At 33.7% G+C, this 16275-nt stretch overlaps 1 protein-coding gene and 1 long non-coding RNA gene across 2 annotated transcripts in view; both read left to right on the forward strand.

The window, feature by feature from the left end:
- The first annotated feature begins 3353 nt into the window (after nt 1-3353).
- LOC140749564 (uncharacterized) lies at nt 3354-4900 on the forward strand. The gene is made up of 2 exons (XR_012103106.1): nt 3354-3978; nt 4678-4900. It is a non-coding gene; the product is annotated as an uncharacterized LOC140749564 (long non-coding RNA).
- A 3097-nt stretch (nt 4901-7997) lies between these two features.
- Nucleotides 7998-16275, forward strand: part of ed (hemicentin protein echinoid) — a 50683-nt gene continuing 42405 nt past the window's right edge. Inside the window, exon 1 of the mRNA XM_073083202.1 lies at nt 7998-8405. Coding sequence (XP_072939303.1) covers nt 8354-8405 — 52 coding nt within the window. The 5' untranslated portion in view covers nt 7998-8353. The remainder of the gene's footprint in view (nt 8406-16275) is intronic.

Consider the following 16275-nt stretch of genomic DNA (forward strand, 5'->3'; position numbering starts at 1 on the left):
TTAAGTATGGTTTGTTCCTGCTTGAAATATATATATTTGGGTCTGTTAAGTGGCGCTGTTGTCGAGGTCTATTTTGATGTCAGGGCAACGCACGCCTAGATGTCACCACTAGTACATGTATCTATAAATTACCTGCAATTTCGAATTATATTCTAATTTTACATTGTACATTTTTAAGTTCTCGTATTATTTGTTGTTGACTGAAACGTCCATCCAAAGTTCTTTATTTAATTCATATTCTTAAAAAATATTTTTTACATTGTATTTGGTCGTTTCTTATATGTATATCAGAATCTAAACTATTAAACAGAATACCTGGATAAATGTAAAAAAAACGTATTTTGCGTATGTATGTAGGCGGAGTCGCGCGAGAATTTGTTGTACATTACAAAGATAACAGATAAATTGGTAGAGTCCTTCCCTTTGCAATTAACCTATAAGTTTTAGAATTTATTCATATGACGGTTTTGAATAAAGGTCTTCGATGCGTCAGACGTGTTTGCGTTGTAGCGGTTGCACTTACTCGTGGCCTTAATTATCTAGTGAACAGAATTTTGCTTTTCAAATGAATTTGGGTTACTAATTGAATACTACTCTATTAGTAGAGCCGCTTTCAATTCGTTATTTCAATGTGATCATTATGGAAATGGCAGTAATGCAGGGCTGTATAGAGTTACGGATTTGAACCTCTACATTGTCGATTTAAAGAATTGGTCGCTAAGGGATTTGAAGTTTGAACATGCTGAGGGTTCCGGGTTTAAATCCCACACATATCTAATTTTCCGACATTAGTGCGTATTATAAATTAATAATCATTTGCTGTAACGTTGAAGGAAGACATAATTTTAAAACCTACATAAACCCATAGACTCTTTTTCATCCTAAAATATTTCTGGAATCGCTGAACGCTAGTTCTTAGCAATAAAAAACACTTTCTACTATAAACTACCTACTAGTGTACATAGCCCAAAGGAATGTGGCCTAAAATAATAAAAAAGACGGAGCGAGATATAGGTCACGACTCTCAAGATTAGGTTTCATTTTCTGCAAGAAGGAGAATTCTCATTACCACTCTGGGTTTCTCGGGTTGTTGGTGCTATAAATCCTTCGTAATTGGGAACGTCACATTAGCATTTTTACCTTAATACAAACACTAATAAGAACTTACCAAATTCTTTTCTTTGCAGAACTGCCGATACATATCAAAAAGGTTTTAATATAAACATAATATCAAGGTTCTTACATTTTATACTTGTAGGTACGCTGTTGGAAATAAATAAATTTGAATTTGAACTTGTTCTAAATAATAGTAACAGCTATTTGTCTCCTAAAGAACTACACTATAATAGAGTAACGTAACTTCAATTACATCTTATATGGATTTCTTATCTTATTGACAGGAAAGATAATAATGGTTATCTGCCGGTACATCATGGTATAATAGTCAGGAAATAAAATGTTTCAAACGATTAAGATGTAATGTATAAGCATAATTTAACGTATGTACCTAAATACATAGAATGTCGTTTATTTTAAAATAATGAATAGATATTAATACTATAGTTATGTATAATTATGAATATTTTTTGTAGCATTGTGATTTTTTTATTGCTAGATTTATAACGCTGTTTTAAAGTTTGTCGGTTTTATTTATATTTGCGTAGGTATGTTTCATTTTATGTATGTAGGTATTGCTCTGCAGCTTAAACGGTGTCGCTGGATTCATCTAAATTATGGGAGTGTTGCAGGCTAAACTACTTCCATTTTCAGTTAATCATTTTCAAGTAGTCGGGTTATTTGTTTTTATAATAATGATAAAGTTAAACTTTATTATACGAGTAGATGCACCAACGGTGAGTACTTAAGTACTAAAAATTTTGAGATAAAGAAACTCGTTTATTTGCAACAAGCAAACAACGAACTCGTAGCTAAAATGATTTATTCTAGGCAACCGAGGGTGAAAAAGCTAACGTCGATATTAAGTAGGGGCGCAGAAAACGAGAAACTTCAAACAAATGACTAAAAATATTAAGACTAATCACAATAACCAAGAAGATACACAAAATGTTCTTTATCATTTTCACAGTGTGAACTATTTTTGTAAAGTGCGAACTACGCACACATTTGAGGACATTATACAAAACTCGAAACTTTGAAAGTCAAAGTTATAAGCGTATTCGTGTAACTAGAGCTATCAAAGATAGCTTATGTCTCGAACAGTCTTTCAAGACTACTTTTCTAACAATATTTCAAAATGTAATATTTGAATAGAAGTATGTTTTTCATACAAATCTTTGCAAGCTTGTTTTACCTCCAACAGGAAATAACTATCAGTTTCAAGACACGAAGAATCCGTGACGCCGACTTGTGTATCACGTATATACTCGTATGTATTTTTGTCGTATCTTTGTAGAGTTTTCGGAACAAAAACAATTTTAAGTGAAGGGGAAAGTGCACTATGGGAGACCCTCCTCCCCGAGGCATTATTAGGGACTGGCAGAGTGTAGATACTATTTGAAATTCCTTAGGGAACAGAGGGGCGCTGGGGAAATGAAAACTGGTCATGTGAAAACGCTTTCATTGCTTTTTACGCGTCGCCAACGGCAATTTATATGTTGCGGTGTTTCATAGAAAACGATCTCTGGGGTTCCGTAAATGACATTGTCTACGCATTGGGGTTTCTTGCTCCATTGATTCTGCAATAGAAACAAAGTGCCTATTTCGATTATTCTTGCTACCAATTGGTACACTTAGATTAGGATTATTTATGGATTTATCACAACAACAATATAATTTCTCGGAAGAAGTATTTCACATATCCTATTGTTTTATAAAATGCGTATTGAATATATTTACTCGTAGCTAAAATGTATCTTTTTGTAGAATAAAGTTACATTTCATAATTTAGGTCGATGGTTCGTGCTGTTACCTATTTTCTTTCTAAAAATGTGTTGTGTAGAAGAATTGGATGGAATAGTTTAGTTTTACCCTTTTGTTTTGGCTGAGGAAACCATTAAACTTTCAAATCGTTGCAGGCGTATGTACGTAGCTATGAAAAAGAAACAATGGTGAAGCGTCCCTAGTCTAATCATAGTAAAAAACGCCGTAGGGTGGGTTTCGTTCGAGCGCATCGTCTTAGATCTAAATTTCATCCCCTCGACATTTCAATAATGTTAAAATGCGTAATAATTCTTTTGGCGCTGCATTTTCTTTTTTATTTTGCCTTCCTCTACCAACATTAAACTGCAGTTTATCTGTTTGTTTGTTTAAGCATCCTATAAAATCTAGTGGAGTCATATTGTATTATTAAGTATTTTGTATTTAAGAACTTAATACTAATAATATAAGATTATTATATTTTTTAAGAAATAGTTGTTTCATTGAAATCAATTTACTCGACTACTGAGGCTAATGTTTTTTGAGCGTATGCAGTTGAAAGGCATAGTACATATGTGCATAGGTATGTCTCATTCCAACACTTCCAAGATCTAACTTAGTCATCTGAGGATTACTTCTAAGATAAGTATATCTCCCTCACGATACCTTTTAAACCGGAACACAACAGCACTGAACACTGCTGTTTTTCGGAAAAAATGGCGGTGCCTCCGGAGTCCATCCACAAAGGGTTCTACCACTTTCTTTAAAGATCAAATCTGCTATCTACGAGTATATAAAATGGGTTGTTTATTGTTTATAGAGACACTAAATATTAATTCTCCATCATTTAAAATCACCCAAACAATTACAGGAATAAAGTAACTAGCTCTTAGATAAATCGTTATTCAAGTATTATAAAATATGAAACGATACTAAGTATTTACTTAAATAAATACTTTTAGTATTTGCAAAACTGGTTCTTGAAGTGATCGTGGCATTTAGAGCTAATCTGTTTCGCAGCGTACCTTTATGTGCCGATCAGTTTACAAACAAACTCAGTTGTAAGTGGACGTGAATTTGATAAAATCTCGCCCTTTTATGGTAAGAACTAGTACTTCTTTTTTCTACATTTTATACCCAACAGGCTACTGTAATCAATATAAATACCTATAGGAACTGTGTGCGATATTTAAAACATTATTTTTTATTAACGATGAATCAAGAAAATATTTAATTATGTTAAGAATTACCGTTGTGCCAATGCCTCATGCTTGACTGCAATTATTTTTCTTTCCAATGTTGGGCGCAGGTCTCTCTGCATTAGGGGAGGGAAGGCAGGATAGAGTGTTCTACCAAGCTTTCATAATGCGGATTAGCGGAGGTAGCGGTTAGTGGCCAACTCTCATAGAACTGTAGACGTCCGACAATGTATAACAACTACCTACTGTTATCCATTGATAACAATCGGCTGCTTCGTGTACTCGGAAGCACAAACCCAACCACCAGCGATGCCTTTGTTGATCGTTTAAGATCTGACAAGCAGCTTAGGTAATGTCCAGACTAATAACCCGTCAATGTTCAATGGTCACTTTAATTTTAGAAAGATAGCTTAGGCACTTCAAGAGTATCAGATTAATAAAATGTATTTTCGTTTTTTACAACCCTTATGCCGTCAGATGTGATGTAGAGATGTAGATGTGATGTAGAGACATACTTAATTAATATATTTCCTTTGATTCCATTGTATGTAGTATTCAATTAATACATTTTAAATTTAAATGGATCTTACTTATATTTCAGATGTATTTTTGGCGACTGCAAACATGGATTGGCTTTCTAATACTGATGGCGACCATTTCATTCGTGCGACCCAGTCCAATAAGTTTTATGGCCAGCAAATGTCCTATAGGACAAGTTGCTATAAAAGTTGGTGGTAATCAAGCTTGTGTGCCAAGTGATATCCAGAAAAATCCAAAAGCCTAAACATAGGTGCCTAATTGAAAATAAAAAAAAAATGCAAATACGATTGATTTTTATTTGAACTAATGATATATTTTTAAATATAAATGTTTTTAAAAGAAACTTTTCCCGTATAGCTTTCGAAAAACCGTTTTATTTGATACCCATATCACGAAAGTGCATAAAAATAATTGGTTCGTCATCTTAGGGTGTCCGCCATATTGGATTTTAAGTGACGTCACAGAATCATGCACCGTCATTCATACTGCAAACGCAATCCACGGTTGATTTATAACTTATTGCACGACTCATGATGCGAAGCATCAGAGAGTGCTTTACGATCGAAAAATTTTTTTCGCTTCATTTTGGCGGCTATTTTTATTATTATAGCCTTGATAGTTCATGGAATCAAGATATTTTGCATACTATTGTCGAGATAATTTAATGGAGATTAATTCCATACTTTTTAAAAATTGATTTACTGCAATAGAATTGGAAAAAAACACCAAAATAGGTCAAAAAATTTTCCTGTCCGTCATGTGTGAAACCTGAAAACACTGTAACTTGTGAAAAAATCCATCATTGGAGTTAAATTTTTTTTTTTAAAATTCTAATCGACGATTGTAGGTCACTGAATGCGAATGATTAATTAATTCAGTGTCGTTTAATTGCAATTAATAAAAAACGAAAACTACAAGACTGTATATCTATAGATATTATGTACATTTATTCCACCAGGGGCGCTTGTGCAGTACCTTCTTCCTACTACAGCTGTTTTTTCGGCAATTAATTTTGAACGACTTAAGTTTTTTTTTTCTTTTTTTTTTATATTTCATAATTAAATGAGCATTATGAGTCGTGCACTTTTGGATTTTCCAAACTTTTTACTTTTACCATTGCTTTTAGACTACACACGAGGGAGGGAGAGTAATGTATTTCGAGTGTATGATGATTATGAGTTGTATGTTTGTGGTCCAAATCAATTAATACCTGTTATCAATAACTCTTGTTTTTGTTTTGTGTACTTTTTTCAATAATGAGCGTTAGTAAGTATAATTAGTAGCACCCATAACGATAGGATGCAAGTAGCACATGTTTGGTGGGGACGCATGTGCAGGCGTAATCACGCGCGACAGAAAAATAAGTAAGTAAAATGAGTTCTTATGCAAGCGATCTAAAAATAACAGTGAGTGACAAGGAATCGGTGACATCGTATAAGTTTAAATAATCGTTGAAATTATTCATTTCATTCAATTCTCAATTGTTTCTTTTTTAATTAAGCCTTGTTGTTCTCCGAGATGCCTCTCCTTTACTACGCATTTCTTTTATTAACTCCGCGGAAATCTTACATCCCCATTTTTCCTTTTCCTCTCTCATTTATTAAACTCTTGAAAAATATAATGTAACAAGTAAATAGATATTGTACACATAACATTTCTACGAGACCATTTTCAATTATTTATGTGAGTAGTATGATTCTTGTCGCGCTTTATTATTCAAATGCGCCACCCCTCTCAAATTATGACATTTGATGTGCTATTTGGTGCGGGGTATGAGAAGGAACAGCAGTTGCATAAATTTTGCCAATTTGATACGGGAGGGCTTAGGGATGTCGGGCAATGGTAACATTACGGCCGCGTTGGATGATCTGTGTTCTAATAACAAGCACCCCATAGACAATATGATAGGGCTGCATCGTCGTTTCGGCTTAGGGCTAATTTAGGGAGGGTTTGTGAGTTGGCCCGCGGTGTCGGTGAGAGCAGTCTCCCTCGCAATCATTGTAATTGCGCAACCAACCGACCCTCTCCAAAGATAACTATTACGCTTTTATTAAGATCGCTAACCAGTCAAAGGGATACTCATAATTTAATTACATCCCCGATATTGCTCTATTGCAATGCTGTTTTTGGTTGAGGGAAATGTTTGCTGTTGGTACTTTACTACTTATCTATATTATCTGTTACTGTTAAGTAATTTTTAAGCGATGTAATCGTTAAATATTGTAATATTTAATAACATAATATATTAGAGCAGTCTTTTAGGAGTTTTAGGAACAAATAACAACACTCGATTTATTGAAATAAGTTTAATATATAAATAACTCGTAGGTAAATAACCAAAAATAAAATTAATGATATTTTATGAATTATATATCTAAATAATACAATTAATATTCTTTGATCGGTGGGTAACTTTACTGAACTGAATATAAATACCTACATTTATATACATAAACAAATGTATATAATTAATTTTAAAAAGTATCTAATATCAAACATTTGGACTCAAGCAAACTTTTTATGTTTGTACACTCCTACATGAGAAGTAGCTGAAGTAGCTCATGAACGCTACAATAGGGTAAATGCACATCATTTGGGATAACAAAGAAATAAAAAAATATAGGTTTAATTTGATTTAATAATTGTATAAAGTATCATGTAATTTTTAAGCTAATTCTTAAATGAAATATTTTATTATTATGATTTTAATATTGTGCTGTTGATACTTTTACACATACTTCCTTCTTCCTTCCCAGAAATTATACCATTATACCATCCTTATATTGTGGTATTATACTGGACTTATACCGGTATTAATTTAATTGCACCTTAAAATTATTATTTTAATCAGCTCAGTTCTGCAAAGCCAACTTATGTAATATGGAAATTGCAGCAAAAATAATTCGATAAAATATATTTTTAGATGTTATTGATATCAAAACGGATTTCGTTATCAGATTTTAGCATAACTTTTGTTTAGAACTTTGAATTCTTCGAGCATAATTAGTCAAGCGTGTTAGTGCAGCTTCTAGTTAATTATATATGCCTAACATAACCGTTGACGTGTTAGTGCGTTATGCTTATAAAATTGTTACCGGCGCCCACGTAAAGCAAGATAAAATCTCCACCTCGTATACGCATCTGTTTCATTAAATTCTATGCTGTCACCATCTAGTTGTAAACTCGTAAAACTTGGAGCTCGGTAGTCAGTTCCAAGCCACATTTAATCGAAAAAAACTAAAGCCGTGCTTGATCGTGGCATGGTGCGGCGTTGTTGCCCACTTCATTGCCAGACAAGACAGCGAAAACTTATATTCTATCTCACTTTGTTAAGTTTGTCTCTCTCGCACGCACTGAGCGCGCAACACGGTACGGGCGGCGTGGCTTGTGCGGCACAACTGGATTCAGTCAGGCATCCAGCCTTGGGCCAACCGTTGCTCGGACGCAATATAACGTTTTGTTTGTGTCGACTATTTTATCGGAAACTCGCGCCAAAGTTTACTTTATTAATCAAAAATGACAGAAGATCTTTTATTTTTGTGCTGTTAACTTAGTGTTATACATACTAATGACTTAACAACAGTGTTTTAATTTTGAAAGTGTTTAAACGTTGTTGTGTACCAAGAATGCGTGACAATTAAGTTGAAGTTAAGTAAACGTTAAAAAGTGTTCAAGATGGGAGCCTAGGATTACTTTACGGAGACAAAAATTGAATAGAAAGTTTTTGCATCGTCGACATGGGGACCAACCGGTTGCTTTCACCATTTACTCTGCTGCTGATTTGTTCAGGTAAGCGGACTAAGTTGCCTACTTACTTTCTGACTCACCTCGCGCCGTGCCGTAGCCGCTTGTATGAACAACTGGTCGTGTTCTTCATAGAATGGCAGGGTTATCTGTGTGTGTGCGGCTATCTGTGCCTACATCAAGACTTGGTCCTTTCATTCTTTGTTTGGTTACCTTGTTTGTAATATAAGTTACATTGAAATACCTAACTTAGAGCTGATATAATCATTACTACGATTTGCATTCAACATTCTCGTAAATGTTTGTAGGAAGAAATCATTAATTAGCATTAATTGCATAGGTTACTAATTGCAAAATATTAACTTGCAATAATATGAACAAACAGTAATGATGTAGGTATAAATTTGGATGATTTCAAATCGATCTTAAAGAGAGTATTTTACTGTAGTTTATTACATAAACGTTGTATATCGTAGTTGCTGGGTAACGTTACATTAACCGTTAAATCAGTTATAGTAAGCCTTATTGAAATTAGTTAAAATGAATAAACTTTACTTGCGTGCCAACAGTTTTTACCATAATTTTAGAATAATTTAACTGTATACCATTCTTACAAAATAAATTTAAAAATAATTAACTATTATTCGCGTTTTACGAAGTGTCATTATTATTGTTGTTTACCCCATTTAAATAGGTTTACCGCAGTTGATTTGTTTACGCATGTGTAATTATTTTAATAATATCTTGGTTTACCGTAAGTAAGTATTTAATAATATTTTAATGTATTGTTTTAAATATATGTATGGTCATGTAAATATTCTTCAAAGGGGAGAGAGGGGAAATTGCGGACACTTAATTTCAAACGTTATTTTTTTCCATTCTATTATTTCCATTCCATTCTATTTAAGAGGTATTATACCCTCTTAAAGTAGTAAATGTTTTCTTTACTGACTGTTACTTAAACTTCGGTTATTACCTTCTTTAATTAACATAATATTTTTACCGTTATTAATCAACATGTATAAAATTCATACAGAAAACACAAAGCTTCCTGTCCGTTATTACTCGCAACTCATGGGGGTAAGTCCAGACGCCACTTGTACTTGCAAAAACCTATAATACGATACAATGATCACATATATGGGGTATATATGTATGTACGACGTAATTATACTGCTTATATATGTATGCATACGCGTGCTATCTCCCGTCAAATTCTGAAGTGCCCGTCTTCTACATCAAAATACATAAATACAGTCCACTGATGGAAATGAAATGTATATCTTCAACCTCCACTACCTCCAAGTCTAACTGTTTTTCCTCCCAAAATTTGTGGTCTTGCTATTCGCTTATAAAACTGTGTTAACTTTGTTTTGTAATTTTAAACGTTTAGCTTCTTTCCCCTTTATTTATTATTTGTACTTAATTTTACTTAATTTACACTTAATTGTATATATTAGTTCTGCAACTATCATTTATTTGCAGCCTCCCTATTATTTTAAGTCATCCCTTCTTTAACTCCTCTTCCTAAGGTTGTCTGGAAGAGATCGCTGTTTTAGCGATAGCGCTGTTTTAGCCTGTTTGTCCAAAATTGTATGTTTTATTTTGAGTTCTTCTTTTGGGTACAATAAAGAATATTATTATTATTATTATCTTACTACAAACCCTACAATACTACCTCCTCCTTTCTGAGATATTTTGAAAGCACCTAGGCTATTTTGTATTGGTGAATCCTGTGACTTTGTAGTTTTTATTTTGTGGTGTCATGTCCATGGGTGACAAGGAGTACGACATCACGAAGCCTGTCTGCCTTATTGCTAGATTAAAGTTAAAAAGTATTCTGTTCCTCCTCATCGTCATCAACTTTTCAAGGCCTTTTTTTTAGATTTCGTATTTGTATTTTTTTTCCTGATTTCTATCTATTTTCATTTCAAAGAAAGTTGGAAACAGTATTAGGAGAACAAATGCCCACTTTGCCGGTTTCTAAAGATAACATGTAGGTAATTAAAACGTTAATTGGCTGGACCATATCCTTGCGCCCACGCTTAGTTTGCATGATTTACTTCATAATAAGTTATATTTAGATTTTTCATATTTTTTATGCATATGATATTTAGTTGCAAACCCCCTTGCAGTCCATCTGATGATAAAAGGCCACTGTTGCCTATGAGCATCTGTGTCCAACTCCATATGGAACAAATTCTACCTGAAGTCTTAGATAATATTATTTTAACTTGTAAGTGGGTACAATTTTGAAATTATTAATGTGAGATTGAGATACGAGGAGAAGCCCGTCGTCCGCTTAATCACAGTATAAGATCTATACTTATACTGTGGCTTAAAGCAGTTATTGGAACTCATCTGAAATTAATGATTCTCATCTCATTGAAATCGTCATCTGTATTGGAGCTACTAAGATTTCTGACATCAATATCGAATGGTACAGTCAAAGTACATACAAGATACAGTCAATTGGGACGCGATAAGATATTTAGAATTTCTGTAAATTAGTTAATACACAAGTTTAGAACCACGTAGCTACCATGTCAAAGTTTTGGAAGCAAGTACAGAAGTTCTATGACACTGATATATGGGGCACCTAAGAGCATGTTCACATTAGACGGTTTTCGGACGAACTGAAACCGCTGAGCGCAGTTGATTTCAGTTTCTCACTCTCCTTCATGTAGTGAAACATGTTTCAAAGGGTTAAATTAAAGAGAAAAGCACAGAAGAACAACCGTAGAAAAGTTAGAATGCGTGCTAAGCTAATCCTATAGAGGTAGAGGAGATTTTGTTTGGAACTTTTTAGACGAAGCGGCACTATCTTAAACAAGATTTAAAGACTGCGTTTGTTTTAAGCAAATGGCATTAATGGTGGAAAAGGTCAGGCCTAACTTTCGGCAAATTGAGTTCGTTGTAAGCGAGAACCGATACAAATATTGGATGATAGTCTGAAAACAAGAAACTACGAGTATGTCTAATTAATGTTTATTTTGATATAATTTAGGTATAACAGACGAGCATGCAGTCCACCTGATTGTAAGAGACAGTAGTCACAGTAGTCACGGCAGTAGCCGTCCATGGACATCTTATCAACTCCAGATAGGATTAGATTCCTACCTGAGGCTGGCCGCAGATGCGCCCCTACCTCTGAGGACTAAGCTGGAACGCGAAAAGTATATCTTCCTTACCACACTCTTCAAACTATAACACAGCAACACTCCACACTGTTGTAATTAGATATAAATAGGTGTGTACGTATGCTTAGTTTTGTACAAAATATTTTGCTACTAAAACATCCGACATTATGCCGGGCTCGACATGTGGCATCGGGGGCGGTTAGACTTGATACCCAAAGCACGGTACAAATATATAGATCCTTATATTGTGCCCAAAGCAGTATATAGATGTAGCTACAGTGTAAATAAGCTGTTTAACTATGCCTTTAGCGTTGAAGGAGAACACATCACCAACACATTTTGCGGTTGACAAGCAAGTCGGGCTTGGGGGAACCTGCGTAAGAAGTTGAAACAACGAGATGAACCCCTTGGGACATACATACGTGCTTTGTGCAAATAATTTGAACTTTCGAAAAACTTTAAGCTCGCGGTGTAGTATTCAAGAGCCAAACAATATTCTTATTAAGTTTATTCTGCTACGACGAACATATGGCACTGCCCAGAGTATGACACTCATTTAGAAATGTTTTAGATTTTTGAGTAAGTGAGAGATGAGATGATATATGGCACTTTTCAGACCTTAATTATTGTACTTTGGAAAAACTTTATCCTTTTGGTCTAGTCTTTAAGCGCTAAACTGTACTTAATGTTATTAAGTTTATTCTGCTATGAACGTCCACATACAGCCACTGCCACAGACCTGTATTTGTACAAGGCTACTGCCGAATGTTTGTTACTCGCTTAGAAAAGGTTTAAATTTTTAGTAAGTGATATCACAGTATAAGGATATATACTGTGGTGATATTGTCACTTTTCAGACCTTTATTGCACAAAGAGAGGTTCAAGTTAGGACTCTTAGAAGTGAACATAAACAAAGGTGTAAAATACTTTGAGTTACGGAGTATCGAAAGTAGAAACAAACAATTCGTGTAAAGTTTTTAGTTCGTCCTTCTCACTATCTTGGTTGACAAACTGCCGTGCGTCAGAATTTGCATCTAATGAGTAATAATTAAAGTATTAAAGAGCTGTAAATGACGTCAAATTATGAATACAATTTTGATTCATGTTTGTTTCTAAGAACACGTGTGTTTGTCAGAACTGAGCAGTTAATAATTAAGACCTAGTGACCTAGTAGACCTAGTGTCCTGAAAGCTAAAATATAAATTATGACCAATACGTATGTCCAATTTTTTTGAATTATACTTTTTTTTTTATCTATTTTATATACTTAATCAATTTATCATGGAGAAGTTCCAGCATATCTGATCCCATCATCAGATCAGAAAAAAGTGATTATAGGTTTAGGTACTCAGAGGAGGATCAATGATGTTTTTTAGCATTTTAAGTAAATTTCAGATAGTTAAACTTATCTATACAAAACTGTTATGAAGTCGGTTAAAAATAATTTCAATTGACAACCAATATAATTTTCATGTACCACGTAAAACGTAGTCGTGAGCTGGAGACACTAACATATAAACAGTTAAATGGAAAACAGAGCTGTGTAAACGAAGTAGGAGCATTTTTATCTCGTGATGATGTTCAGAGCTGCGTAAATTAGGCAACGGCATCGTAGGCTGTGGAGAGAGTGAAATCATGTTTACGAAAACCTGTTTGGATGCAGGTGCGCGCCGCGGCTGTTTCGGAGCCATCTTTTCAACGCATGCTTCATTCTCGTTAACCGAACTCGCTTCAAAGTGGATTTAATTAATGCACCTCTTGAATTAAAACAGACTTAAAGCTTATTAACAACCTATTTTCTATTACTTAAGTGTTAAGTGTGATTTACGATCAGTCGTTATAAGTACGGCAATGGCTCTTAGGTAAATAGAATGATATTAAGCAAAGCATTCTGAATTTTCAGGTTTTAATACAAGTACACCTGTTGAATTAATTATTTTTAAGAAGTAAATTTAATAACGTTATTGGTTTACTTGACAAGCTTGACAGGTATAATAAAGGATATTTTTATTATTATATTAATTTACCTTTGCATGTTTTATAAACTTTCTACACTTTGTAAGGTTAAATAAAAAAGCTGTCATATCTTTTATTAAGAAAGAACCTTATTTATAAAAAATATAATTAGGTACCCCTTGTTTTACCACGGACAGACAAGGTCACAAAAAAAGTATGTATTTATTCAAACTATTAATAATGCTTTACTATTATTTTACGCTCAACTTTTATTTTTATTTATGCCAATAATCAACATAACAAATTTTATAAATTTCCATTACATGATACATATTTTTAAACTATTTATTTAAACTATTAAAACCCGTGACGTGAAGACCCATGTCTTGTGTTTTAATATCATTTGAAATATGTATTTGCCTTATACAAAAGTACATAACGAAAGTTCCTACTACAGTAAACGTAATAAATAATGATATAAAACAAATCTAACGATTTATGAGCGACCCACGGGCGTTGACCTAATAGAAGCAATAAGTTAATGAATTTATAAAATTCTTAGGAATTCATAATTTGCCGGAGGGGCTTTGGGTATACAGAAGCAGACGCAAAAATTATTGTTCTCATTTTATGTAAACAAGTTCCTATATATTTTTTGTGTTCCATGTTCATAAATAAAATAGAAGGGAGGGAACAACTTGACAAAATTGTGTACTTTGCGAAAAGGAAAATCAAGTAGGTACTCCCAACCTCAGATATATTTGCTTTCATGTTCTTAATTTCGGCAGGTATGTTTTGTGAGAGTGGGTTTGTTCTATGTGTTTACTCTCACGTCGATTATACAAAACGTATTTTGTTTTAACAATGTTGTTCAAGAAAATGAGAAATATTTTTGTCACAATTTCTTTCTTAGTGTAGGAAATTCATAGTCAATAGTGTCATTTTTTATGTTTCTGGAAGCGCTCAGTCCCAAAATGCCAATTACCGCTAGTACATCAAAAGATTGAACTAAAGATATAAGAAGAAGATTCAATGGCATAGATACCATGTGTGGATTCACTGCTACTGATACTCTGCAGCAGAACTATTTGTGTCATTTATTAACTTGATTTTTATAACACACTGTCTCTATCAACGAAACAGCGGAGAGCTAATTATGAAACTACATTTATGTACCAACCAAATTATTTTGAACGCGACCACAGCGTTTGCGAATGCAATTGCGGTCAGAAGCTGCAGTATTTTTGATACAAAGCGTGGTAACAAATCTACGAATTTTAAACGTATGTGTACCTACAAAACAAAGGTGTCTGTCGTTGCAATCAAGGAGATAGTAAGCAGACTTGACTTGCTCGAAAACAATGGGGGGCGACGGGTTGCACGATACAATTTAGTTGATACAGTACAATGGACGTTTGTTATAACTCCTCGTTCCCACTACACTATTCGCACAACATTTTCCCATTACACGTATTTCTTTTTGTAAGTGTAATGCACTGTAGCGGTTTGTATCACTGTTGACGTGTTTGTTTTACGGCCAACTTAAAATTTAAGAATCGTGTTTCTACTTATGTACACATGTGATTATTAATTAATATTAGGTATGTGTTACATTGCCGCGCGCTACAGCGTCACACGGTGAAAATTTATGTGTTACATCGGCACGTACACCTTCATCCCACTCTTGTATTAAAGTAGTAATTATTATTATTACTAGTAAAAATACTAAAAAATAACATAGTCTATGTCACTAGCACAATTTATACTGATTCATGTCACTTCTTAATATGTTAAATTCTTCAAGCGTTTCAATTGTACTTAGGACGTCCTAACGAATAAAACACGCTTCGCAGTCGTTTAAAAAGAAGTATAACTTGAAAAAAGTCCAAGTATATATGTCGAAACTGTCGATCCATGCACCTTAAAGGTTCCGTAGTTACTAGTTAGGTTAAAACGTATTTTATCGCACAAAAACTGTATTATTCATACACAAAAATATTTTTGAGGTCGCTAATAATATCGTGCTAACTAAGATGCCCCCAAAACTGAAGAAATACGCCAAATATTTTATTCAAACCAGCTTAAGCCCGCTACTTATCTGTATTCTGAGCGCTGGATTTATGTTGTACCTATCTATTTAGTGATTCTAACTTTCATGTTAATAAGCTTTTAAGATTAGCTTGGCCATCGTTAATCCAAGTCGTTTTGGTAAAAAGTATTCTAGGTATTACATTATATTTATAAATAAAAGTATTTATGGAATAAAGGTATTTGGAACAATATTAATTAAAGTATTTATATAGTAAAGGTATTTGGAAAACCCAATCGTTTTGGAAAAGTATTCTTGGGTTAAACAAGGTAATAATAAATTATTTAAAGGTGTTATGATTCCACCACCCCTGACCCTTCACCACTTCTTCTATCACTTCTATTTTTGCCTAATTGTTATTAAGCTCTGCTGTGTCCACAGGGATAGTGATGCATCTGTGGCCATCCACATTGTCCGTATTAAATTTATGTGTTACATCGGCACGTGCACCTTCATCCCACTCTTGTGTTAAAGTAGTAATTATTATTATTACTAGTAAAATACTAAAAATAACATAGTCTATGTCATCTACGAAATGTTCTTTAGGGTTCATTAATGTCCATGGAAAGCCGTGGCCACTTACCATCAAATGGAATGCATGCTTTTACGAGTATATCATAAAAGTATGTAGATACATAAATTTCTTTCATGCTTTTGTTTACAGCGGAACATGATGTTTGTTTACCGTTTTGCAAAGTAAAGCTTAGCTTTAATTCTTGTTTATCCGCAT

This window comes from Epargyreus clarus, unplaced genomic scaffold (assembly GCF_041222505.1).
Source record: "Epargyreus clarus isolate Ecla_fem2 unplaced genomic scaffold, WU_Ecla_fem_2.2 ptg000018l, whole genome shotgun sequence".
Classification (NCBI taxonomy): domain Eukaryota; kingdom Metazoa; phylum Arthropoda; class Insecta; order Lepidoptera; family Hesperiidae; genus Epargyreus; species Epargyreus clarus.